At 41.0% G+C, this 24,793-nt stretch overlaps 12 protein-coding genes across 12 annotated transcripts; 8 read left to right on the forward strand and 4 right to left on the reverse strand. All coding sequences in view use genetic code 12, as the record gives it.

Moving 5' to 3' along the window:
• Positions 1-1,216: 1,216 nt before the first annotated feature.
• PICST_83089 (predicted protein) lies at positions 1,217-3,569 on the forward strand (the record flags this gene model as incomplete). Its single annotated transcript, XM_001384039.1, has 4 exons — positions 1,217-2,050; positions 2,261-3,102; positions 3,224-3,228; positions 3,309-3,569. Coding segments are annotated over exons 1-4 (1,530 nt in total), but the record flags the coding sequence as incomplete, so codon positions are not given.
• A 1,401-nt stretch (positions 3,570-4,970) lies between these two features.
• HIB1 (3-hydroxyisobutyrate dehydrogenase-like protein) lies at positions 4,971-6,038 on the reverse strand (the record flags this gene model as incomplete). The annotated part of the gene is made up of 1 exon (XM_001384373.1): positions 4,971-6,038. One exon carries the CDS (start codon positions 6,036-6,038, stop codon positions 4,971-4,973), a length of 1,068 nt encoding a protein of 355 aa, XP_001384410.2.
• Positions 6,039-7,151: 1,113 nt separating this feature from the next.
• On the forward strand, positions 7,152-8,054 carry PICST_45364 (predicted protein; the record flags this gene model as incomplete). Its single annotated transcript, XM_001384040.1, has 1 exon — positions 7,152-8,054. The coding sequence occupies one exon, from the start codon at positions 7,152-7,154 to the stop codon at positions 8,052-8,054; it is 903 nt and encodes a 300-aa protein (XP_001384077.2).
• A 119-nt stretch (positions 8,055-8,173) lies between these two features.
• PICST_58727 (lipoate ligase) lies at positions 8,174-9,625 on the reverse strand (the record flags this gene model as incomplete). Its single annotated transcript, XM_001384374.1, has 2 exons — positions 8,174-9,374; positions 9,399-9,625. 2 exons carry the CDS (start codon positions 9,623-9,625, stop codon positions 8,174-8,176), a joined length of 1,428 nt encoding a protein of 475 aa, XP_001384411.2.
• Positions 9,626-9,851: 226 nt separating this feature from the next.
• POP4 (rRNA and tRNA processing) lies at positions 9,852-10,781 on the forward strand (the record flags this gene model as incomplete). Its single annotated transcript, XM_001384041.1, has 1 exon — positions 9,852-10,781. The coding sequence occupies one exon, from the start codon at positions 9,852-9,854 to the stop codon at positions 10,779-10,781; it is 930 nt and encodes a 309-aa protein (XP_001384078.2).
• A 26-nt stretch (positions 10,782-10,807) lies between these two features.
• PICST_58094 (predicted protein) lies at positions 10,808-11,743 on the reverse strand (the record flags this gene model as incomplete). The annotated part of the gene is made up of 2 exons (XM_001384375.1): positions 10,808-11,445; positions 11,485-11,743. The coding sequence occupies 2 exons, from the start codon at positions 11,741-11,743 to the stop codon at positions 10,808-10,810; spliced, it is 897 nt and encodes a 298-aa protein (XP_001384412.2).
• Positions 11,744-12,246: 503 nt separating this feature from the next.
• On the reverse strand, positions 12,247-13,215 carry RPC34 (34-kDa subunit of RNA polymerase III (C); the record flags this gene model as incomplete). Its single annotated transcript, XM_001384376.1, has 1 exon — positions 12,247-13,215. One exon carries the CDS (start codon positions 13,213-13,215, stop codon positions 12,247-12,249), a length of 969 nt encoding a protein of 322 aa, XP_001384413.2.
• Positions 13,216-13,680: 465 nt separating this feature from the next.
• Positions 13,681-14,589, forward strand: PICST_31363 (predicted protein; the record flags this gene model as incomplete). Its single annotated transcript, XM_001384042.1, has 1 exon — positions 13,681-14,589. One exon carries the CDS (start codon positions 13,681-13,683, stop codon positions 14,587-14,589), a length of 909 nt encoding a protein of 302 aa, XP_001384079.2.
• Positions 14,590-15,350: 761 nt separating this feature from the next.
• On the forward strand, positions 15,351-16,373 carry ARG3 (ornithine carbamoyltransferase; the record flags this gene model as incomplete). The annotated part of the gene is made up of 1 exon (XM_001384043.1): positions 15,351-16,373. The coding sequence occupies one exon, from the start codon at positions 15,351-15,353 to the stop codon at positions 16,371-16,373; it is 1,023 nt and encodes a 340-aa protein (XP_001384080.2).
• A 1,008-nt stretch (positions 16,374-17,381) lies between these two features.
• GRE2 (NADPH-dependent methylglyoxal reductase GRE2) lies at positions 17,382-18,647 on the forward strand (the record flags this gene model as incomplete). Its single annotated transcript, XM_001384044.1, has 1 exon — positions 17,382-18,647. The coding sequence occupies one exon, from the start codon at positions 17,382-17,384 to the stop codon at positions 18,393-18,395; it is 1,014 nt and encodes a 337-aa protein (XP_001384081.2). The 3' UTR covers positions 18,396-18,647.
• Positions 18,648-19,967: 1,320 nt separating this feature from the next.
• On the forward strand, positions 19,968-20,900 carry PICST_67534 (predicted protein; the record flags this gene model as incomplete). The annotated part of the gene is made up of 1 exon (XM_001384045.1): positions 19,968-20,900. One exon carries the CDS (start codon positions 19,968-19,970, stop codon positions 20,805-20,807), a length of 840 nt encoding a protein of 279 aa, XP_001384082.2. The 3' UTR covers positions 20,808-20,900.
• Positions 20,901-22,526: 1,626 nt separating this feature from the next.
• PICST_31367 (predicted protein) lies at positions 22,527-24,380 on the forward strand (the record flags this gene model as incomplete). The annotated part of the gene is made up of 1 exon (XM_001384046.1): positions 22,527-24,380. One exon carries the CDS (start codon positions 22,527-22,529, stop codon positions 24,378-24,380), a length of 1,854 nt encoding a protein of 617 aa, XP_001384083.2.
• Between the last annotated feature and the right edge of the window lie 413 nt (positions 24,381-24,793).

A 24,793-nucleotide genomic window follows, 5' to 3' on the forward strand; every position in this document is an offset into this window, starting at 1 on the left:
CTCAAGTGTGCATAAGAGTTTCTTTTCTTCGCAGCCATTTATGCATCAGAATATTCGGGGAGCAGCAATCACAGAATGGCCAGATGCCAGATAGCCGAGGAAGAGAGATTTAAGAGTATATCCAAGAGCATATTTGTGTCATAAAGCGGACGTATACATGAAAGATTAATACAGAAGTAATAAGTATTTGTTGGCACGGGAAATCGGCTCAATGGATATGGTGTGAATTACGATCATGAGATGAGCAGTTGGAAGAATGCCGGTGATGCAGCTGGTGGAAATAGCTGTCCGAGTCGGAACTGACAGTGGTAAGTCTAATGGAATAGTGATCTACAGTTAGCTAACTGGAATCTCTCTTTCGGATCTTGAAGATATATTCCGAATAAGCGTCACTATTGAAAAGTCTCTTAACTATGCGATGAGCTGCAACCATCACCAATTCTGGCTACAAGCATTCTCTTTATTTTCAGCCAGAGGCAGCGACGATCACCGTTTGACATTGCAGCACATCTTGGCACCGCTAGCCAGACAGCACTGGTGAGCACAATGGCTGTGATGCAATCATGGCTCATAATGGGCTGGTAATTTGGCTTCTGATGTATGAAGAGTTACGTCAGGAAACCGCAGAATCCGGTACTTGGCTGCGGAAAAAAAGAATAGCCTCAGGAAGTGATAAGAATCACGAAACCCGTAGCCAGAATCTTCTTGTAAGCCAGTGAATAATGACTCAGTATTCAACTTTAGAGGCCGTAGAACAGCGAATGGTCAATTGGCAGTTATCCCTACTTACCCCCTCTTTACGCTCTCTTTCCCTCTTCGATATATGCCCATCTATCCAATTCTGATCCTGTTCTCTTTTCTCACTGATCCGGCGCTGCAAGGAACCACCGGAAAAAAGATTACTGAGCTAAGCATTTTAGCGTACAGCAGTCACCAGCAGCAGCTCATCGGACGGAGACGCCATAATGGCAGAACACATGATCTAGTCACTATTACCAAGGATTTCCCAGCATTTACAATGAGCCTAAACTTCTCGGTATCTTTACGAGCAGCAGCAGTACCAGCCTTACGCGGCACGGTCTTTGAGTAAAACAGGCTTAGAATTTTCCCTAGAGGATCCGCAGAAATTATTATTATACCATCTTCATATAAACCACAGTAGTGAGGGTGAATTTTCATTTCTCCACCACTCTTCTTTGATCACCATCATAGATAAAAAAGATTAGATCTGTACCATATCATATAGACAACTTCAACTACGTCCATATATACGACTCTTTGCAGCTACATTCACAGCTTCTTATACAACTGCAACTTCTCGTTACATCGCCTTGTCCCCTAAAGCTTTGGATATCAACCGGCCACACTTAGTACGATTATTTCCACCGTATCCCCGTACTGGTTGTATGTTGTATAATACTATATAAGTCTATATTCCAGTCTCTTTACCAGCATACTGTCGACTTCTAATCTTGAAGACTTTTATCCATCGTTGATCTTAGCAAGCCCCTATCTACACACTGGGAACCGAAAACTTAACTACACTGTAAAACTGGAAGAATTTTCCACACATCCATAACAGTCACATACCAGAACAGAGTCGACACTTCTGCATTATCATATTCACAATGCAAGCTGTTTCACCCATCTTCCCGGCGCTGTCCTTGTCGCTCTATCCAGCGACTTCCAATCCCGAAGACCAAGTGCTCATACCCCAACTTCCAGAAAAACCCAGCGCACTGACAGGCTCTATATTGGTCTACATCATTCCTGCCGAAAAGAATCTATATGTCCAGGGTTTTGAAGCAGAAGAATACTCCCAGCGACCTCCTACTTTGCTAAGAGGCTGTCTCTTAGTCAGAGTGCTCAAATCATCTAAAATCAAAAGCATTACCCTCCGTTTCTCCGGAGAACAACGAACAGACTGGCCCGAAGGAATTCCTCCAAAGAAACAGATCTATGCGGAAACAAACTATATCGTGTCACATACATGGCCTTTCTTTCAGCAGGGATCTGGTAATCCTCAGACTGGGGCTGATCTCTATCGAGAGTTACCCAAAAATGATGGCGATGTTTCCAGCTTGAGTTTAGACAGCTCTGTAGCTCGCTCCGTATCTCCGATGGGCCGTGAACGAGATGACTCTCCTTCAGTAGGAGCTTCGGCTGGAGCTGGAAGTTTTCTCGCTAGAAATCTCTCACCAGCCAGTAATTTCAAACGTCGTTACGCATCTCCTTCGGTTTCCTCTATGGACAGGGATAGCTTTGGCGATTTGACCTCGATTTTGTCTTCGGACAACGACCCTTCGAAGCCCGGAACTTTTGCTCCAGGAGATTACATCTACAATTTCGAACATCCGTTGCCTCCTTCGACACCGGAATCTTGTAGTGTGACTTTTGGCTCGGTCCATTACTGTTTGGAAGCCAATATTGTTCGTCCTGGTACGTTCAAGTCTAATATGACGGCAAGATTACCGATCGAAATTATCAGAACTCCAGCTGAACAGAACCTAGAAGAAAACGAATCAATAGTAATAACCAGAGACTGGGAGGACCAACTTCGTTACGATATAGTTATTGGTGCTAAATCTATAGTCTTGGACTCCTACTTGCCGCTAGCTTTCAGATTCGTTCCCTTGTGGGGAAAAGTAGCGTTGCACAGAATCAGAGTTTACTTGACAGAGAACCTCGAGTACTACTGTTCCAATAAGAAAGTTCACCGCATGGAACCAGCGAGAAAGTATTTGTTACTTGAGCACAAAGCTGAAAAAGGTAAGTCGTTGTTATCGAAAGATCTGGAAGAGGAGAACCACTTTGAAGATGTTTTGCCCAAAGAGTTAGAATTCCAGCTATTTGTACCTAAGCTGTTGAACGATAGACTGAACCATGAAATCCACCCAGACACTTCATATGACAATATTCAGTCTCACCATTGGATCAAGATCTGCTTGAGAATTTCGAAACAAGACGAAAGCAAACCAGACAAGAGAAAGCACTATGAGATATCCATTGATTCTCCATTACGTGTTCTTTCTCCTTTGGCTGCTCATGGAAACACGCTCTTGCCAGCTTATGACGACTTTGTTCCTGGTACCACTAATCCACGTTTTCCAACATATTCTAACAATACTCCACCACTATCGCCTGGAGTCACTCCTGTAGACAACACCACTGGCAGTCCAGGTTTCTTTTCAGTCTTTAACAAAGGTGGTGGTAGTGGCACTAGCACTAGTCTTGATGCCGTGATGCTGTCTTCGCCACCACAGGCCAGTTTACTTCGTAGTATCACTTCTTCCAACAATAACGATGAGCCTATTGAAAGAGATGCAGATATGCACTTAGAAGCAAATTTGTATTCGCCAGTTGCCAATGAGTCTTCGACCAAGTTGAGTTCACCACAAGCAGTGCCACATCCCGGAACGTTCAATTCGCCATTGAATTCTCCAGTCCAAAGACCAATTCATCTTTTGAGAAGACCATCTACCAATCCTCCTCCGTTTGAGGCTGATTCTCCTCCTCCTACCTTTGAAAATTTGCCTCCAACGTATGAAGAAAGTGAACAGTCTCTTTCGATGTCTCCTTTGCGAATCGATGTGCCTCTGGTCAACAACACTAACAGAATGCACTCGAATAGTTTCAATGGTGGAGAAACGCCTGTAAAAGACCTGCTTCAACAACAGTTGAGAAGAAAGAGAAGATCGGATACTTCTACGTCTGCATCGGACAGTTCTAGCAATAAGTCCAGAAACGACAGCTCAGCTACTGAGACAAGTGCTGAAGCTAATGCGGCTATGACAAGTAGAACTGAAAGCACAACTGATATAACTGATGTGACGATTGCAACTCCAGAATTGCCACAAGCTTCAAGTCCTATTGCAGTTCCAGCCAGAAGAAATTCTACTTCTACAATTGTAGCTGACACTTTGTCAATTCCAGCTAAAAGTATACCGATTCCAATTCCTGGAAGTGGTAGTAGATCTTTGGCAGCTGTTGATGCTATTGCATTGTCTTCGTCATATAGTAGTCAAACAGGACCTCAGGATAACAGTGAAGATATCGTAGATTACCCATCTTCACCTATACGGTTGCCTTCTTCACCTATTCGTGCTTTGAGCCCAGTTAGAGGTAACCAATCTCGTAGATCTTCTGCCTCGTCGATTGGTTCCAACGAAACAGACTTGCCTATTGACCAGACGATGCCGTTGCTCAGTCTTTCCAATTCGTCATTGGTTACCAACGTACAGAGCAATTCTAGAAATGGATCAACAGGAGCGCACGGATTCAAGGAACGTAATTCTTCATTAAGTTCGCTCATGTATGACTTGAGTGTTCGTCGTGCCAGTCAGACTGCTGGAGTCCCAGCCACAATATTTGACTATGGTGGAGAATCAGCTACAGTGGACTTCTACAAGATGAACAACTTGATGCAATTGAGAAATCCTAGAATCAAGAAACACTACCAAGAAGAAGATTCCCAGGGGCCCATTGAAGCCAGTCTTAGTGTCTCCAGTGATCAAGAAACTATCGGTAATTCTGTAGATACCAATAATTCTGATACCACCATCGGAAAACCAAGACAAAAGAGTTTTGGGGTTATGCCAGATTTGGTTCAAGATACACAGAGCTCGCACAATTCCCAAAATAGCGGAACTTCCAGCGAGAACTCGTCCTTGATCCAGCAAGAATCTGTTGCCGGTATCAACTCTTCCAAAACCAATGTGGAACAACTGTTTGTACCCAGAGAAGCTGCTGCCATGGCCGGAGTTCCTGGTTTCAAACTTGGCTACATGATAGAGTAACTTGGTCAAGTGGCTGGACAATTTGCTTACAATTAAGGCTAAAATTAGCATATCGAGTATATGTAGAATTTATTACAGTAACAATAGTATTAATATCATGGGTATTCAATTCGTACAACTAAATCTTTCATGAATAAATATACAACTTTTCGGCTTGCTTGCACATTATGGCGATTATTTTCTAAGCTCAACGATGTTGCCGTCTTTATCCTTTTCCAATTCTCCGAGCCATTCATACAAGACACTCAAGTCTCTGTTAGCCAAATCTTCTCTTTCGCAAGCCTTGTCGTACCAGTGCTTAGAAACGTCTCCCAAATACAAAAATCTATTGGCGTATTCAGCAGACTGAGTAGCCAACACCAAATCCTTTCTGGTCAACTTGGAGATGAAGCCACCTTCGTATTTCACATCAGCTGGCAAATTGTTTTCCTTTGGGTAGGCTCCTGGAATAGGACAGTTGTCCACAGCAGCCCAACACTTGCCAGTGGATACAGAAACCAATTTGGCATAGTCTTTCAAGTTGAGGCCGAACGACTTTGCCAATTGGAATGAATCTGCTACTGCCAAGTTGGTTACTGCCAATAAATAGTTGTTAGACAATTTCGCAGCTAAACCAGCACCGTGCGTCTCGCCGCATGCAAAAATATTTGCACCCATTTTGTTCAAAAGAGTTCTCAAGTCAGCAGAAATAGACTCATTGTTAGGTCTCGATAACATGAATGACAAGGTAGCTTTGCGGGCACCAGCGACACCTCCTGAAACAGGTGTGTCTATGAAGTCGGCGCCTGGTAGCTCCTTTTTGACAAATTCATGGACTTCTCTAGACGTGGGTATATCTATAGTAGAGGAGTCGAGAAAAGTCGTTTTGGTTCCCGAGACATTATTCTTCTGGTAGTGTGACACCAATTCGGAAACTACACCTTTCACATGTTTTCCTTCAGGAACCATGGTAATGATGAAGTCCAATGGTTCGTCCACGGAGGTGACGAACTCTTCAAGCAGATTCAATGGCTTCAAGGCGTCCTTGTTGGCAGGATTTTCATCAGTGACGTTCTTGATGAAAGACTGGGTAGCAGCTGCGACATTGTCGTTAACGTACAATTTATCAGTAGCCTCCAACTTGTTGTAGATGTGTCTGGCCATGTGTTGTCCCATTTGTCCGAGACCGATGAAACCATAACTAGTTGATGCCATAGAAGTGGACGAGAAGTGACGGGTGCAGATTCTGGAAGCTTTGTACATTTTTAGGTGAAGTGCAATAGTGAAAATTCAAGCCAATGACGAATATTGTAGCGTAGCAGAAGAGAAAGTATATTCAGTGTTAACCCTCAGCAGATTTAGAAGACCCGTAGTTTGAAACTGTTCAGGGTATTAGAGTGGGTATTTCAAAAATCCAAGATTCGGCTTGTTCCCAGCTTTTATAGTATTCCATAACCGGAGAACCCCTCAGTGAAAAATAAGGTGTTCCGGAAAAGCGCGCTAGAGTTTTACCCCAGACTTGGATCCGGGGGTAATGAAGTGGGTGAAAGTGAGACTAGAATAAGTGCCGAAAAAATTTAGAGTGTACTACGGCTAAGAGGCAGGCAGGATCTCTTGACTGCAGGCGGCACCAAACGGAATGTGGGTAGCACCATAAGTGTAATGGAAAAGGAGATAGGTAGCTATGTATTTGTGGATTTATGTTAGTATGTACTTAAGTTTGCCTATAGTACTTGAATGTGACTACGTACTATGAATAAGAATTTGCAATTCCAATTACATTCCAATGTGTTCGTGAGCAGCATTTGCTGTTAGGTGTAAAACCTTTCTTAAACGAGCTGGAAATCGCAATTAATGTCTCACAAATTTTCTACCCCATACTTCAGAAACCTTATAAAATTCTTCCCTACATAAATAAAATCGATTATCGCATACAGGATCTCAGTCACGTGAATTTCTCGAAACTACCCACCACCATTCGTAATGTTCAGATATTCTGTGCTAGCAATCTAAATTTGAATGTTTCAAGAAGACATTCTGTTGGGTATTCTTTGGACTCTCCCGTAAGTAGAGGGTTTAATTTGAGTTTGTATTTTAAATGCATTTGGATCGCATTTGAATTGTTTTCTCTGCTGTTCACAATAGAACTATCGTCTTTTCCAGCTGCCCCTTTCTGTATAAACGTCGGGCTGATCCGCAGAAGTTCCCGATCGGGTCGCAAATTCCTCTTATAGTTTGGGTGCTAAATCTTATAAATTTTTCAATTCGATCTTTTCCAACAACTTTGATCTCAGCTACTTTTGATACTCTATAGTCTTTTCTCCTATTTGATCAACCTCTGAAAGCACTCCATACAACTTATAAAATCAATTGATAATGTCTACCGAAACTACCGACGCCTGGTCTTCTCAGACTCCGCAGAAAACCACCTACAGAGTTCCCAAACCCAAGCCAGCCTATTATCCCCATGCTGGCTCGCCTCTCTATGCTGACAGAGAGCTCTACACCAGGATTGCCGAGGCTCCTCGGACATTGGTTGAGAAATACAGGTGTGAACCACGTTCTGCCATCGCCGTCAAGATCCCAGCCAAGTCTGTCTTCAGAATCACTACTCCAGAAGGGCCTCAGGTGTGCGATTTGAACATTTGGAACTTGCACAATCCTCGAGAGAGGTTCTGGGCTGCCCGTACTAGACAATTGCACTCAGCCCATGTTTCCACTTTCGACAGGTTGTGGTCCAACTTGCCCTACTTGCGTCCGTTGGTAACAATCACAGCAGACTCTCTTCTGGCCAGACATGACGAATGGGGTGGAAGAGTGCACGACACCTTGGGAACAAGATGCGATCCTTATGTCGACAAACTTATCAGTGGAGAAGACAACGACTTTCACTGTCACTCCAACTTGACCAGAGCTGTGTTGCCTCATGGATTGACTGAGTTCGACGTACATGATGTATTGAACGTTTTCCAAGTCACCGGCTTGAACGAATACGACCAGTATTTCATGGAAGCATGTCCAGCTACAAAGGATGACTACTTTGAGTTGTATGCTGAACAGGATTTGTTGGTGGCTATTTCTGCATGTCCGGGTGGAGACTTATCCCAATGGGGTTGGGGTGAAGACAGCGACAACTTGGAGGGTCTGAAGATGGTCGATTGTTGTAGACCTTTGGGTATTGAAGTGTATAAGATTGACGATGAAAATGAAGTGTTGAAAAAGTGGAAGGCCCCTGAAGTCGTCAACTACAAGGGTAACCACGGTCTCAAGGGTCCATAACCAGAGAACATAATAGAAAACTGTGTATACATACGATATCATTAACTTACTAAATAACAATCTATGCTTCTATATTTATTTCTACACTATTTACATCATTTAAATTACATTTTATATATCTACACTGTCCCATCAATAGACTCGCCAACCCAGTCCGAAATGATATCATTGGTGATAAATCCAGCAACATTAGAGCCAGTGTACTCCAAGTTGTTATCTTTAATGAAAGTTTCCAAATACTCAAAACTGTCTCTGATTTTTGCTTCTGAGATAGGTCTTTCTGTAAAATTCATAAATGACAATTCGAAACCTTCAACCTTTGCATTTTTTCCTACAAAAAACTTGACTTTAAAGCCTAGCTTGTTGTTATACAATTCGTGAGTAAATTTGGGAGTAGACCCAAATCTCCAAGCCCAGGTCTTGAGTTCTTCAGCTACCTCTACAATTGCTGAAGGCAATTCAGTCATCTCGTCAATAGTGAATTTTTTAACATTCTTCGTCGAGTTTGCAGATACAAAGTCAGACAAGCCAAATAATTCGTTCTGATCAAATTCTTCTTCACTTTCTGCTTGTTCTACATTGCATTGCTCAACAGTTCCATAAACGTTTTGGAATCCTGAGCTGACGACTTCTACAAACTTGTCTGACTCCATTTCCAAATTGGACACTTTTGATTTCACCGAGTTAATCACATTGCTGGCATCGACTTTTCCCAATTTGTTCTCGTCTCTGTGTAAAAGTTTACCCAATACATCTAATCTCAGATTCAACAACATCGTTCCATGGTGATACGACTTTCCACGTGAGAGTTTATAAGCCGATCCACTGATCTTGTAGTTGACTCCATCTTCTTGTTTGGTGGTCGTGATATCTCCACGGTCATTTACTTCTAGCTGGTACTTTCCAAAGCCGGACGAGTTTACAGCATCTCTGACCAAGTGAGCAAATTGGAATCGGTCAAATTTCTCCTTTGTTGTCATGAACGAGTAGTTGATATTTCCGAGATCATGAACTACCGTTCCTCCGCCGGACTTTCTACGAACAAGTGGTATCATCAAATTTGTGAGCAAAGGCAAGTTGACTTCCTTCCACGGATTTTGATTCTTGCCTATCACTACACAAGGAGAGTTGACATAGAACATCAACCTATTGTAGTTGATATCGTCAGTTTCTGGCTTAGGCATATTGTCGTAGATATACAGCTCAATAGCAAGATTCAAGTATGGGCTTGTCAATTTAGACTGAAATACCAAAGGCTCCTTGAGCTGGACTAAATCTTGTAGATTTGAAATTGAAGTATCTGTAGAAATATAGGGCTGGCTTGTTATTCTTTTTTTGTCTGACTTTTCTGGTTCTGGTATAGTTTCATTCATCATTTCGTACCTCTTTGCAATCACATCAGGAGACTCCTGGTAGTGCTGGAAGTCTCCTAGGTTGAAATCATCAAAATCTGTGGAGGTGAGATCATCCTGGAACGGTACTTGGACATTGCTAAGGAATTCTCTCCGTACTAAAGAAGTCGTTAAAATGGCTCTCTGCAGCACTGGACGTCTTCGTATTATAGAGAACATGCCAAAGACAAGATGATATATATGTTTTGGGAATCTGAAAAATGCTATCTGAAAAATTATTCGATATAATACTGTCGCCAAGATTCCCACTATTGCACATTAAAATCTCTCTAATCTCAATAAATTTTGCAGTTGCTCTCGCTAAAGATCTCGGTATTGTCGCACTACTTCTCTGGTCTCTCGGTAAACGTTCCTCTCTAGCGACAGAAAGTGAAAAATTCCAGAGATGAGTTCACCTCTTTCATTCCACAACCAGCACAATTCCATGGAGAAACGAAATATTTTGGAGAAACATCTTCTCCTGCGTTGCTATGACTCTGAAAGTATAATTGAGCAACTTTTGGACACCCGTTACTCCCACGGTGGAGACCAGAAACCTGTCATAGTGTTCAAGAAGACTTTCCCAGAGAAAGAGAAACAGAAGTCTATACTACACCGAGAAATTTCAGACAAGTCCCAGACCATTACCAAACTGAGAAAACACAATGCTCGCCTTCAACTCAGAAACTACATCAAACAGACCACAAGCAATCAAAAGAAGCTTGTCCACAAGATCCAGAAACATAATCGAGAATGTATAGCCAAATCTCAACAGATTCCGTTTCCCATTGAAGCCATGTTGAAACGCTATAGAATACCTAGATACGAAGACTTTAACAACCTCAGCCACTTGTGGCAGTCATATATGGGCGACTTGTTGTTTAGTAATGGAACCATACCCACTATGTCTGTTTTACTTCCAAAATTGCTGAGTGCTGACTACACAGGTTGTCTATTAACTGTTACGCAATCTCGTAATACAAATATGGTGGGAACCAGAGGCATCGTAGTAGTAGATGCACAATTTTCGTTTATTTTATGTGTTCCACGTAGCGAATTGTCCAAGGAATGGAACGAGTCTAAAGAGAGTTTCACTCCGTCAGAAATGGTGGGTGGCTTCAGAATGGTTCCCAAGAAAGGAACCCTTTTTTCTTTCGATGTAATAGTACCGAAAAAGATATCCATTGAAGAAGGAAATGAAAATAATGCAGCTGATAGTGATGATCATGATGACGAATGCGTTGGGTTCACCTTGATAGGGTCAAGGTTCGAATTCCGTGCTGTAGATAGAGCAGGTAAGAAGTTCAAGAGTCATACTGTGGATGACATTTTATAGAGATGATAATATAGATGTAGGTGCATTTATGAAATCAACGACTTCTTAATATCATTGAGTTGTAGAATGAGTAGTTCGTCCTTGTGGACATCTAGCGATTGGAGAATGGTTTCAATCTCGGTTATAACCTGACCTTTTTGGTCTTCAGGCAATTGTTCAAGAAGCTTTTTGTTTAAAAGCTGGTTCACCTCTACTGATAATGACTTTCTATCAACAGCAGAAAACTTGTTGTTATCGTCTACAATCGATATAATGCTCGCCGCTGAATCAAAATCATTTGTGTTGTTTTCCTGTAGTTTCTGAACTATCGTCTCGAAGTTATCATTGAACTTGCTCAGTTCCAGAGTGATAAACGAAGACAACTCCAGAAGGGTTGATTCAAGATAATCGCTATCTTTGGCTTCAGAAGTATTTTGACCGTTTTCTTCGTAGATTCCCAAACCGTTGAGTGTAGTAGAGTTCAGGAACTGTGGTCTAGCATTGGATATACTTTCCAAGGTCTGACTTAATTTGATCAATTCATAGTAGTTATCATAGATAATGGACTTTTTTTCCAGATCGTGAGTGTTCAATTTGGACGATACTGAGTTTCTGAGCTTGAGAATTTCTTCGATTGAAGCGTTTTTCACAAAGCTGGCCAATTCCGCTGGATCCTGGAGATTGACTATATTCTCAGGGCCCTTGGATATATTGTTGTTTTGACTTTGGTCATGGCCACTGCTTTTGGTTGGAGTATTTTCTGATCCGTTGACATCTTCCTTTTCTTGAATATTATAGAATTCCTGAAGTGCCTTTCTTCTCGACAGAATCTTTCTGGTCCCCACCGTAGGTGTTGATGGAGAGCCCGGTACGGAATTGTTGGAGTTATTAGTATTTAGTTGAGGAGAAGAAACTTGTGATCGCAGGCCATTAGCCCCAGTTTGGAGCGATGGCTTCTTATACGACAACTGTCCTTCTGCCATGTTTGAAGAATTGGTAGAATCAAATGAAAAAGAAACAGATTGTAGGATGGTTTGGACTTGTAGCGTTGAAAAATGATCGCTATGTTTTAAAAATTGGAGTGCGACTTTATCAAGAGAATTGCCAGTGGTAATTTACTAAATGCCAAAAGCCATAGTAGAGAAATGGATGGTCCATTTGAAGGATAGCGATGAATTACTTCAGAGCTTCTAGACATAAAACAATCACAGTATTGTTATGTATCATCAGACAAAGAATGGTCAATTTATTATTTAGATGAAGAAATAAATCTCTGGTGAAATTTCGCAACCATTAATGAACTAGACAAAAAACGGTGTACAATAGAGAAGTAAGATCATTTAATCATAAGAGAACTACATATTTGAATATTTTGAAGGCATAATACCGATGTTAAACAGGTTTATGGAGGATTCCTTAAAGTTTTACATTTTTTGAAAATTTACGCAATTAATACTGTTCTTCTATTCTATATACATATTATACACTAGTCTTGACTCCATGCGTCCATATACACGATATCGGAGTCTTCTCCATTCTCTGCTATCACAGCATAATGCTCAAATACAGTGAACGGCTGGTTGTTCAAGTTTTTACGTAACGTGGCCAGAATAAGTCCCTCGTTTCCTTCCTCATTGTACGCTCTGCCATAGCCGGCCTCTAACACACTCTGCCAGGTAGCCTTGTAAGTGTCGGTGGTGTGGCTGATGAGTTCCAACTTGTCGTCATAGACTAAGACATCACAAAGAGACCTGATATCGTTGAGTCCGAGATCGATATTGGTGATTTTGTTGGCTATGATGAACTCCATAATGGCATCTAGATTTACAAACCCTGTATGGTTAGAAGGATACGAAGCTTGTATAGGATTGTTGGCAGAGGAAGGAGGCTGGAATGCAGTGGGATATGTTTTGGAAGCAGTGAATCTCCAGATGACTGTCAAAAGTGAGTCTATAAACTCAGTATCGAGTTCGGAGTCTGTGAACCAGGGTCCACCTGTAACTTCTATAGATGGCTGGAGGTTGTACAACATGTAGATCTTTCTTGTAGGGTGTTTGACTGATTTGATAGATTTGATGTAACGCTGGTTTTCCAACGCCTTCAAGCATCTTACAACAACATGCTGGTGCAAGTTGGTTTTTGCCTTGATGGTTTTTGTCCATATCCCTTCTCTTCCTGAGGCTTCAATATAAGAATAAACCATGGCTTCATCGTCTGTCATCTGGGTGATTTTGTTCGCTTCTGTCGTTGAAACGGCCTGAAACTTCAAGTCACCATCTTGTTTAACCAATTTAACGAGTTTTTTGTTCATCAACTCCTGTGCAAGGTTGAGAAGCTCTACTGGAGTCGATATATGGAGCATCTGTTGAAGCTCTTCTTGGTTGAAAAGAGTAGAGGAAGGAGACTCCAACATCTTGCTGTGAAGCAAGTGTGCCTTCTCTGAAAGTTCAGCCATGTTCAATGGGGTATATATATAAAGGCTAGCGAGTCAGTTGGGGTGAACAAAAGTTGGTGACTGAAAAAGAGAATAGGCTCTGGAGATTTTCGCTTTCCAGTTATATTTACTTTATTACTGACTAGCGATGATTTCAGATCGGATTTTTTTCTCAGAATTTTTCAGTGCGAGAAACGAGAATTGTAGAAATAGAAGAAAGAAAGCCAAAGGTATTGTTAGTGAGACGACTAACTTATTGAATGCTCTTCTTGAAGCCATTCAACTTCATTGGAAGGTTCATATTCAACAGGGATGCATATACATACAATTCTCAGTGCATTTCTTTGGTGATTCATTCCTATCATTGTACACTAAAACAACTATAATTGTTCCATACTTCATCAACCACAACATACTTGAGTTTTCTGTAGCTCCACCTTCAATATCGTGTCTATTCCTATTTGAAACCTGTATCCTTGTCATAAAATGGACGATAATCTTCTCGAAGAACTCGAAGGTCTCAAAAATATCACCAAACAACCAACAGCCTTCAAGAAGAAAATAATTTCCAGCAAGAAGTCAAGTCAGAGGACAAAACTCTCATTTGACGATGAAGAAGAGTCTGGAACTGAAGGTAGCATTCAGCTACCCGTGCTCAGTAGACTTGATCAACCAAAAGTCGTATCCAACCGAAAGAACTTCCAAAGTGTCCCTGTTTTCACAAGTAAGAGAGCATTCAGTCTGAAATCTGGAATTAGGTCGCAATCTTCTTCTGAACATGAAATGGAGCTTGAGCTAGATGACGACCCAGAGAACAATCCTGTGGTAGAGAACCCAGAGTTGTTGGATGCCAGTTTACGCGAGAAGCTAGTGGTAACACCAGTTCCAGTAGTGGTGCAAACGAAGAAGTACGTTCCTATTGAAACTAACCGATTTGAACCGCTTTCAGATAGACAATTCAAGAAACAGCTTAAAACAGAATACGCGGACGAATACAATTATGACGACGGAACAGAGAAGGAACAACCGAAAGAAAACGAAGAGACAGATATAGTCATCAATACAGAAGATATGATGGCGGAAGACGAGCCTTTAGATTTACGGCAGAACACAAACTTTTCTATCAACAGCGACAGGTACGACTTTGAGCTTGACGATGATGAAGATTCTGACGAAGAAGTTGATGATAGTGTCTCGAAAAGGAACAAGAATAAGAAGGTAGAACTTCGTGAGATACTCACAGTAGAAGAACAGGTAACAGCTATGAAAAATTCGATTCATCAACTCGAAATAGCTAAGCTTGAACAGGAGACTAAAAAGAAACAACTAGAAAATGATTTGGAGACGGTCCGTTCGAAGTTGGATGCTTTACGAACTGAGCTAGCTTCTTTGTAATATATTATGTGTTATATAAATGGCTCTGGTAGCCTGTATCAATAGTATTATACTTGAATACTAGAACATGTAGATTGTTGATTTTACTTTAATTCTTCTCTTTGAAACTATATTGGGATTAAATGGTAATAGGCTTGTTTATTGCTGTGACTGCTCTGTATGACTTTGCGTAATTTTACAAAATCATTGATTTTCACAACAATTCTATATAAATATTACAGTTCCCAATTATTCATAGAAGTTAAGGCAAATGTAACACAAATAAAATTCATTGTTAACAACACAAATTCGATTGGAATAGATTTCTCATATATGGCTTCAAGGTTAATATATCTTCATAATGAATATAAAAGATATTCTGGTATCTTTCAGTTGCTAATCAGGCCACCACAATTCCGATGATCTTACCGTATTATCCTCTTATGTAGCCATAAGAGTATTCTCTCAACTTGCGAAGCCAGTATTAGTCAACATCTCGACATTCAGCAGTAACGTAGACTTTTCTTTCTATAAAAATCCCGACACGACCACAAGAAACTTACAATTCCATATAGTTGCAACCTATATTATGTACTGTAGATTACGCTCGTAGGGGTAATTTTCAGTCTGAAGATTGCTCACCGCGCTTAATTGCCCAATTACCTCTTTCGTGAGTCATGGCAAATTTTGAAAAATTTTTGTACTTATATAATTGGAAATTCTTTCAATCTTTTTGAATATAGAACATTGAACATTTAGCAACTATCAAACACTATCACATCATGATTATGACCGTTAAATCTGCTAGCAGTAAGAGATTTTTTTCCGCTACCACCTTGAAGAGCCAGAAACCTCGTCATTTGGTGAATATGATACAATTGAACAACGAGGAGTTGGCTTCTTTGGTGAATAAGGCTGCTGGATTCAAAAAAATCGTCAGATCTGGCGAAACATCACCAGTAAACCATCAGAAGCTCTTGGGGAAATTGGTCGCCCTTTTGTTTTCCAAGAGATCTACCAGAACCAGAATCTCTACCGAAGGTGCTGCAGCCTTCTTTGGAGCGCAACCTATGTTTTTAGGTAAGGATGACATCCAATTGGGAGTTAACGAATCGATGTATGACACCACAAAAGTGATCAGTTCCATGACTTCGTGTATCTTTGCCAGAGTCAACAGACACCAGGACATTCTTGACTTGTGTAAGGACTCCTCTGTTCCTATTATCAACTCGTTGTGTGACATGTACCATCCATTGCAAGCCATTACTGACATTCTTACTATTAAAGAAGCCTTTGGCAAGACTCAGGGCTTGAAGCTTGCCTGGATCGGAGATTCCAACAATGTGATTAATGATTTGGCAATTGCATCGTTGAGACTGGGCATTGATGTTTCTGTTTCAATTCCACAAGGTGTCGAGTTCGATACTGAAGTCGGCAATAAGGCTCACGAAATAGCTAAGGAACAAAATTTGCTGTTTGAAGTTGTCCACGACCCTGCCGTAGCCTTGAAGAACGCCGATGTCATAGTCACTGATACCTGGATTTCCATGGGACAAGAAGAAGAAAAGATCGAGAAGTTGAAGCAGTTTGCTGGTTACCAGATCACCCCAGAGATGATTGCAAACGGTCAAGCCAACAGCAACTGGAAGTTCATGCATTGTTTGCCCAGACATCAGGAAGAAGTAAACGACGATGTTTTCTATAGCGACCGTTCTCTTGTGTTTGAAGAAGCTGAAAACAGATTGTATGCTGCAATGGCTGTGATCGAAGCATTTGTCGTGAACAAGGGAGATTTATTGAAGTAACTGGACGTAAATGAGCCTATAAAATAGACTTTTTCAGTACCAAGCGAGCGAAGATTCAGAGAGTGAGAGAGTAAAGTGAGTCCGTAAAATATCAGAATTTTGACTCTGGACTTCGCTATTGACACATGGTTATGGAAGGGTGTTGGGATGCCATTACGGTCCATTCATTACGAACATATTCACCATCACTTTGCAATTTTATTGGATGAAGCTCAAACCCGACAAAGTCTAGAATTTGACTGCGAAAAAGCTGCTGCGATAAGCGCAAGAAAAATGGTAAATAATACATAGATTGAATATTCATATGAAGTGCACGATTTAAACTACGAGATGTCTGTTTCTTTGACGTAAACGTGTGAATTTGTTAGCAGGCATTCTTGGCAAGGAGATTCTTGCTAATTGTGGGTTGACGGCCGTACAAAGCGTACCACCGTATTGGCCAGAAATGCCACCGTATGCTACGGAAAATATTGGGGGATCACCCCAAAATAGGCACACGATCCGTGGATCGGCATAAAGATGAACCGAACCACTGAACTGCTCACTCTGACGTAATCGAACTTCTAATTGAGTAAAAGCGAGACCTGTCCAAGTATCAGGAATGATGCGTTTCGGGTCTGTACGTTTTGGATCATACCCGAAAAATCGGCTACTTCCAAATCAAGCCCGCGCGCCTGATATGCGACTCCCCAATTAGTAATATCCCCGTGAGCCACACAATTCCCCACGACTTCAAATACGCTATGAATCTCCAGCTTGAAAAATTCTTCTTCTTCCTGTCACCAATTGCAATTTATTCAAACCAATTTCAGGCTAATAGTACGGCGACCCACAGACTACTCCGTGTGCTCAAAGAATATTATCACCTATTTCCGCTCCGGATCCGCAATTGCAATTACAGTTTCCTTATCGAGTTTTCGCATTGAAAAATCTACAATTCAATAATTGAATAATTGAAACATCAGTTGACTTTACTAATTTATTACTCCAACTTTCTCTGTTACTGAAATGACCTCCGTTTTCGTATCAGGTGCCACCGGCTTTATTGCCCAGCATGTTGTCAAGGACTTGCTTGCCAAAAACTACACTGTGATTGGCTCTGTGAGATCCGCATCCAAAGGAGACCACTTGGCCGAGCTCTTGGGCTCCAAAAAATTCTCGTACGAAGTCGTAGAAGATATTGAAAAGGAAGGTGCCTTTGATGCTGCATTGGAAAAACACCCCGAGGTGTCTGTTTTCTTGCACACCGCCTCTCCTTTCCATTTCAAGGCTACCGATAACGAAAAGGAGTTATTGTTACCTGCCGTTAACGGAACGAAGAATGCGTTCAGAGCCATCCAGTTGCATGGAAAGAATGTCACCAATGTGGTTCTTACGTCATCATACGCTGCCGTAGGAACTGCCTCTAAGGACGCCAACAAGGACGAAGTTATCAACGAAGAGTCCTGGAACGAGATTACCTGGGAAGAGGCTCTCAAGGATCCTGTTTCTGGTTACAGAGGTTCCAAGACGTTTGCTGAGAAGGCCGCTTGGGAATTCCTCAAAGAGAACAACCCAAAATTCGTGTTATCGGTAGTGAACCCCACTTTTGTATTTGGACCACAAGCATTCGATTCCGAAGTCAAGGACTCCTTGAACACATCTTCTGAAGTTATTAACGCGTTGCTCAAGCTGGGTGCAAACGGAGTTGTTCCTCCTGTCAAGGGAGGCTTCGTAGATGTGAGAGATGTTTCTTCTGCCCACATTACCGCATTTGAAAAGGAAGCAGCATACGGCCAAAGGTTAATTTTGAACTCGACTCGTTTTACTGCACAAGAAATCGTAGACATCTTGAACAAAAGATTTCCCGAGCTCGTGGGCAAGATTCCTGTCGGAGAACCAGGTACTGGACCTTCTTTACGTGCCAACAATGCCACTATTGACAACACTAAGACCAAGAAAATTCTTGGAGTTTCTGAGTTTATTGGATTGGAAAAGTCAGTTGTTGATTCGGTTAGCCAGATTCTTAGAACTAGAAAATAATGGGTCTAGGTCCAAATGCCGAATCAAGGCTTTGATTTCTAATGAAATGCCCTGATGGAGTGTTGATGGTTATAGTTATGATTATCGTTATTCTATTATTTAGATACAGTGATACATACTATCATTTTATTTTGCCTTGTAGACAATTAGTATTGGCCATGATGGTAAACATCTATTATTGGTAAATATTGGTCATGTTGGCGATTTACCCTTTTCAGAAAAGCCGGAACAACATTTGTCAACAACGGGTTCCAGAATCTTGGATGCGTTAATACGGAAAATATTGAACGCTCGATCCGATACCAGCGAAGAATAATTTTGGTCAGATCAATTGTTCATTCTGGCATAATCTAACAAGTGGTGCCAAGAACTGCGATTACGTAAAATTAATAACTACGGTAATAAGATAATAAGAATGGCATGAAGTCGAACAAAAATGACGCTTTTCGGACATGCGGTCTGATCGGCTTCGTGCGCAAGAGAACATGGCTCATCGGCATTATCTAGATAAACGACAATTTGAAGAAGTAAATCATTACCAGAAGAAAGAATTTAACCTAAGCCAAAAATAGATGACAAAAACCTAAACTACCGTAACGAGCCAGTTTGAAGCAGGGAAGCGATGTTCAGCTTAAAGCATAAAGCATAAAGAATATCGTACATCTCCTGGTTTGTGCAATCAGTGGTAGGGCTGGCTGCATCATCAGATTTTGAATACCGTAGAGCTGAAAAATAATTTCTGTAGTCCGATCACACACAATCACAATAAGAAAGCAAAATATTTTGCTGGGTCAACCACGTCTTTCATCGTAATTGCAATGTAAATATATTTCTAGGCGTTCCCAATATACGGGGACTTCCATGACAAACGGTTGACAAACCGGATGTCCGCCGTATTGCACCGGTGATTCACCTTTTTTTTTTATGTAAGTGAACTAAATGGTGCCTTACATAACCTAGAGTAGCTTTTTTAAGTACGTGCGCGCAAACGGCGGCTGTTCCGCTTTTAACGGGTTTGGCATTAGCACGCTTAATAATGGAAGCCTTACCGAAAACAGTAGCTCTAAAGCGATGATGAAGCCAACTCGTTATTATATATATTGATGCCATGGGAGCAGATGATTCGCCCAAGTAGTAACAAACTTTTATATTCGTTTTAACATTATTGGAAGCGTTACTATTCTTCTATTTGCTACTTGCTCCCCTCATTACACGACCTCATCATCTGTCAGCTCGTATCCCAGGTTCATTGCAACTTCACCAGAACTCCAAGTCTTTAATCATTTTCAATCATTTTCGGTATTCTTCACCATAGCAAGCTTGTCAGCTATATTGAGAATATCAGATACTCTATCTAGTGCAGGGAGTTCACCATTATCAATACTATCTTATTTCAGCCATTAGTCATCATTTGACTCACTTGTCTGAAGCCTATTTACCCATTTTTGGTATACTTGCCGTGTACTGAAACCGTTATACGACTGTGACTGGATTACCCAAGTCAAGGTCTTACTACCAGTGTCCAAGATTTCTACCATCACATTGACAAACTCGGTCTTCCAGTACCCAACTATGCTTAGTCCTACCATAGTTGTGCAACAGAAGACGCCTCAAGACGACACCTCTCGAGAGGAGTCGTCGACTCCATCTGAGGAAGGGATAACTTACAAGGGCAGAAAAATTGCTCGATCTGTTCGGTTGCAGCAGATGAGAGAGTCGCAAAAGTTGCTTCGTGAACAGAGGAAACTTAAGATCAAGAACTTGGAAGATGAAAACGCCCGCTTGAGGACCCAGATCGACATTCTAAAGAAGGCCTCTGGAAACTACATACCAAAGAGCGCAAACCCAGATACATTCTTTCCTCCCAAGTTGTTGGAAATAACATACAACCACGAGTATGTACCTCTCAACGGTGACAGATTTCTTCAAGGTTTGCCAGATGAAATCATCCAGAAGTTCTATTTGGATGACGGGAAGTGTATCGTAACTGCAATTCTAGAAAGAAATTTCGACTGTATCGCCATGGATGAGCCAGTGGAAAGAAGCTTGCGGTTGAGGAACGGAGTATTTAGATACTCGCCCAGCGACGAAATCACAAGGACGTTCTTCACGCAATTGAGGCACTATACTATTTACAAGTCGGTTCCTGTTCAGTGGCTTGAAATTAACAACTTCCTTCCAGGAGGGACTATCTCCGTGTTCACCATTGTTGAGTACATCTACAAGTACGCAGATTTACACTCACTAAGTATGGAATTGTTGGGGTTGTTTATTACCAAACACTTGTTCGCTACTTACTGGGGACCTGCTTTATATGTTACCGATTTGTCGGCCTGTATTTCAGCAGCTCTGGATCCTCTGTACGATGAAGAGTATTTATCAGGAGGAGTACCCCAAAGGATTTGCGAATAGCAGTGGCACAAGGTTTGGGTTAATTGGGGTTTGGCGTTCATGATAAATTTCTACCTACTACAATTGGATTGTATTTCTTTCAATTTTTTTTAGTGTTGTTATCTCTCTACAGGGTGTAGAGAACTTAGAATATAGCAAAATTTAATAAGATCACTGACTGAAGCATAAGGCAATGTTATCAATGGTAAAATATTTAATAAAAACTTGTAGTCTGAAAGTAATGCGAAATGCAGAAATGCAACCGCATTGCATAAACGATCTAGTACTTCGGAAGCATTTACTAAAAGGATCATTTAATAATAAACACATCCTTCAGAAGAGGAGAAACAATGATTGGCACAGTTCCGTCGTGTGCAAGAAACAAGTCCAGGGATATCAGTTAGTGGAAACTGCACGTGTATGCCAAATTGGAAAGCGGAAACTTCAGCTAGTTTTGGTTGCAGATCTGGAAAATAAAGGCCAAGACAACAGCCAGCTTTTGAAGGAATGGGGGCCCCAAGGATCAAATGCCGTATTTTTTTCATTTCTAAGATAGCATTTGGACTTGCCTCACAGTGAGGAAATGAAGTTAAAGGGTCTGGCAGACGTGGCACCCCACGTCTGAGAGTAACTTTCGGAAGCATAAGGAAGGCTCCGGAAGCCCCCACGGAGTCCCGCAATATACAAATGATACAAACGTGAACGCGTGACTAGGGCAATCTTGCTACCTTATTCAGTCTATTCTTAAACGTATTTAGATAATTATCCTTGCAGGTGCTGCATGTTGCACAGCCAATAAATTTGCAACCCTGTCCTGCAAGAACACACAAGGGGCATAATTGGGCAGTTCCCTGTAAAGTAATTTGTCTTCTTGTCACTGCTGTGGGATGAGAACTAATAAATGTCTACCGCTTGAGTTTGTCTTTCGTAACTAGGCGGGTTATTCGCAGAAGTATTGATCTCCTACAAACGCTGCTGTTTTGTCAGTTTAAATTTGTCGGGATTCTCCAGGTGGTTTCTTCAACAAATGGCTAAAGCTTATCTGGCCAAAAAATCAATGAATGAACATTTCCATGATTTCTCCTTTGTTACAATATGCGCGTTTATCAAGTTGCAGCTTAACAATGAGGAATTATTTCGTACTGAAAGTTACAAAATACCACTTTTTGCACAACCAAATGGACCGCGCGATCTTTGATGCGATTTGGAGCCTTAGATCACAAGGCAAGAGCGGATAAAGCCAAGTTCTGATTCCTTCTGTAAATGACAGGCTTCAAAATCCACTTTCAGTATGTACTACTCCTATTTACTCCTATTTAAACTTGTTGTACCGCGGAATGTGCGGGTGGAACTGAATTTCTGAAGATGGCCCTTGTTAGAAAAGATTACAAAACGATCAAGTCACAAGATGTCTAAAATTCTTAGAGCAATGGCCCAAAATTAGCTACATGGCGAAAATTAAATTCTGATATACAAACGGTTGCCAAATAGAATATGCTTTTCTCATTTAATATATTTAGATGTTCTCCAGAATAAGTTGTCCATTTATTCAGTTAAATAACAGCTACGGATCCTTCACGTCTACGCGGCTTAGATCTTTCATATCTCTGCGGGAATGATATTGGAATTGGATGAAAATATTTGTAGAAAACTTCGTTCATGTACACTTCTCTTTCTTACTTTTAGTATATAAATCCTAGGACACATTTCTACAGTTACTCTACCTGATGCCATAAAGCTATGACTCTTGCACATCGCATTAAGAAGGGTGCCTTATTGCTTCTTATTTTACTTTTTGGAACTTTCAGTTTCTACTATTTAAAGTCATACGACAGTTTGGTTCAATTGCAAAGTTCGCTAGCCAAACAGAATTTCATACCCATTTCCCACTATCCAAGTTCAGAGCCACTTGTGATTTTCCCAAAAGTATACAATCATTTCACTGGCAACTTTACTGACCTCTACCACTTTCAGTACACCCATGATACCGTGAAGCCTAGAAATGTCGTCCAGTATTCTGGCAATTCTTCGACCTTGTCTCGGCGTATTGTAGACCAGAACTTCAAGCAGCATCCATTAATTGTTTTCGATTCAAACAACGAGCAAGAAGAATGTTCCAAATTGAAGGATTCTCGCATAATGGAAATCTCAGCTTATGAAGAGCTCGATCGTCTGTTGGAGCCTATGGTAACACAGCTTTTGTATCAGCTTGAGAACGATGAAGCTTTTTTTGAAATGAAGGATGTTTTCATGAAGGAAATTCAGAGGCAACAGGAAGAAGGAATTCTTCATAAGCATTTCTTCAAGTTTGGTGGAACTTCTGTATGGTTGAAAGAGCATGGAGTTCATTTCATGATATCAAGAGTAGTCTTCAGTCTCAAAGGCTTTAGAAATGCTGCAATAGTGAGTTTGGCATATGCCCAAATTTTCAACGACAATTGGGAAGAAATGAAGGATGTAGAATTGATTTTTCCTTCGCGATCTCCCCATAGTGATGAGCCCATAGTATATAAGAGTATGAAGTTCCCATCATTCCTTCCAATACCTTATTATCAAAATTTTGATTACCGGGAATCTAGATTTTATGGACCAGAGGATCCTAGACTTTTGCTAGTGAAAAATTCATTGGGCCACGAAGAACCGTTAATGGTTTTCAATGCATTCCAGCGTAAAATTAACCAAACCAGTTTGTCCGAAGAAGGACAGATGAATGTGACCTTCGGGTTCTATCGTCTGATGTTCCTTTGCTGGCCATTCCAATTTCAAACAGGTAAGGGTGACATCGAAGGAGTCAGGAACGAAACCACAGACCATATTGTATACAACAAGATTGTGGAATTGAGGAGAGATAACACCCAAAGGTTAAAGAAGCAGAAAAACTGGACTCCATTTATAGATTTGACGGAAAGAGATGACAATTACGACAAACACATATACTTTGTCTACAGATGGTCCAGTTTGGAAATTTTGAAATGTAAACTCACTGATTTCTCCAAGGTCGGAGAGTCGCAGTGTTTGTTTGTTTATAAACGAGAGACCAAGCAGAAGGATGATATTGATGTTGGATCTCTAAGAGGAGGTACGGAACTTCTCCAAGTAGATGTAGGTGGACACAAAGCATGGGTAGGATTCCCTCGAGCTCACATTAAGTATTGTGGATGCGGCAGGGCCATGTACCGACCAAACTTGGCGGTTCTAACACAGCACGGAAGAGAATACAAAATCAGCTACGTTTCTTCCTTTATTTCTCTTGATGTGAAAATTATAGGCTGGATGAATCCGGATGTAGAGTGTGTTGAGAAAGACCCCAGTGTAATGCTTCCTAATGGTATCTCATCCTGGGAGACTATTGGAGAAGTTGATTATTTGACGTTGACAATATCTGTCACTGATGAATCAAATCATATCATCCAGATAAAGAATTTGCTTGAGCACATCAAACAAATGACAACAACAGAGAATCCTACATTAGGGTTCAATGACAATGCTATTGACTGTGCTATCAAACAGTCTAAGAACTTTTGCAAAAAGTACGGAGATCTGCAGAGGAAGATGCAAAAAGAGAAGAAGTTGATGGAAGACAATGAAGACTAAGAGAGTATTTAGATAAATAGATTTATGTCACAGGAATAACTCAATTTTGTAGAAGGTTGTTAGCAAATACAGATTTTAATTTCCTAAGTAGGAATCAGAACATAAAATTCCCTTTTGATTGATTTTATTTGATTCCAGTCGACAAGAAAATACCCACGATTGCCCGTGAAAGTACACAGATGATACAACCTGACCGTTTCAACTATTTTTGTCAGGCCCGTGTCAAAAAAGGCTGCATGCTGCACAATGAGTTTTGCAACCTATCCTGCATGAGAATACTCCACTATACTCAAATGGTAAGCCTTGGGAAGGAGCCGAATTGAGGGAATATTGGCCTAGATGGGTTGTAAGAGCAATAGAAAGAGACTCAATATGAAGTATGGATATGGAGAGATGGCCAGCAAAAAAAGGGA

The sequence above is a fragment of the Scheffersomyces stipitis genome, chromosome 4, assembly GCF_000209165.1.
Source record: "Scheffersomyces stipitis CBS 6054 chromosome 4, complete sequence".
Taxonomy (NCBI): domain Eukaryota; kingdom Fungi; phylum Ascomycota; class Pichiomycetes; order Serinales; family Debaryomycetaceae; genus Scheffersomyces; species Scheffersomyces stipitis.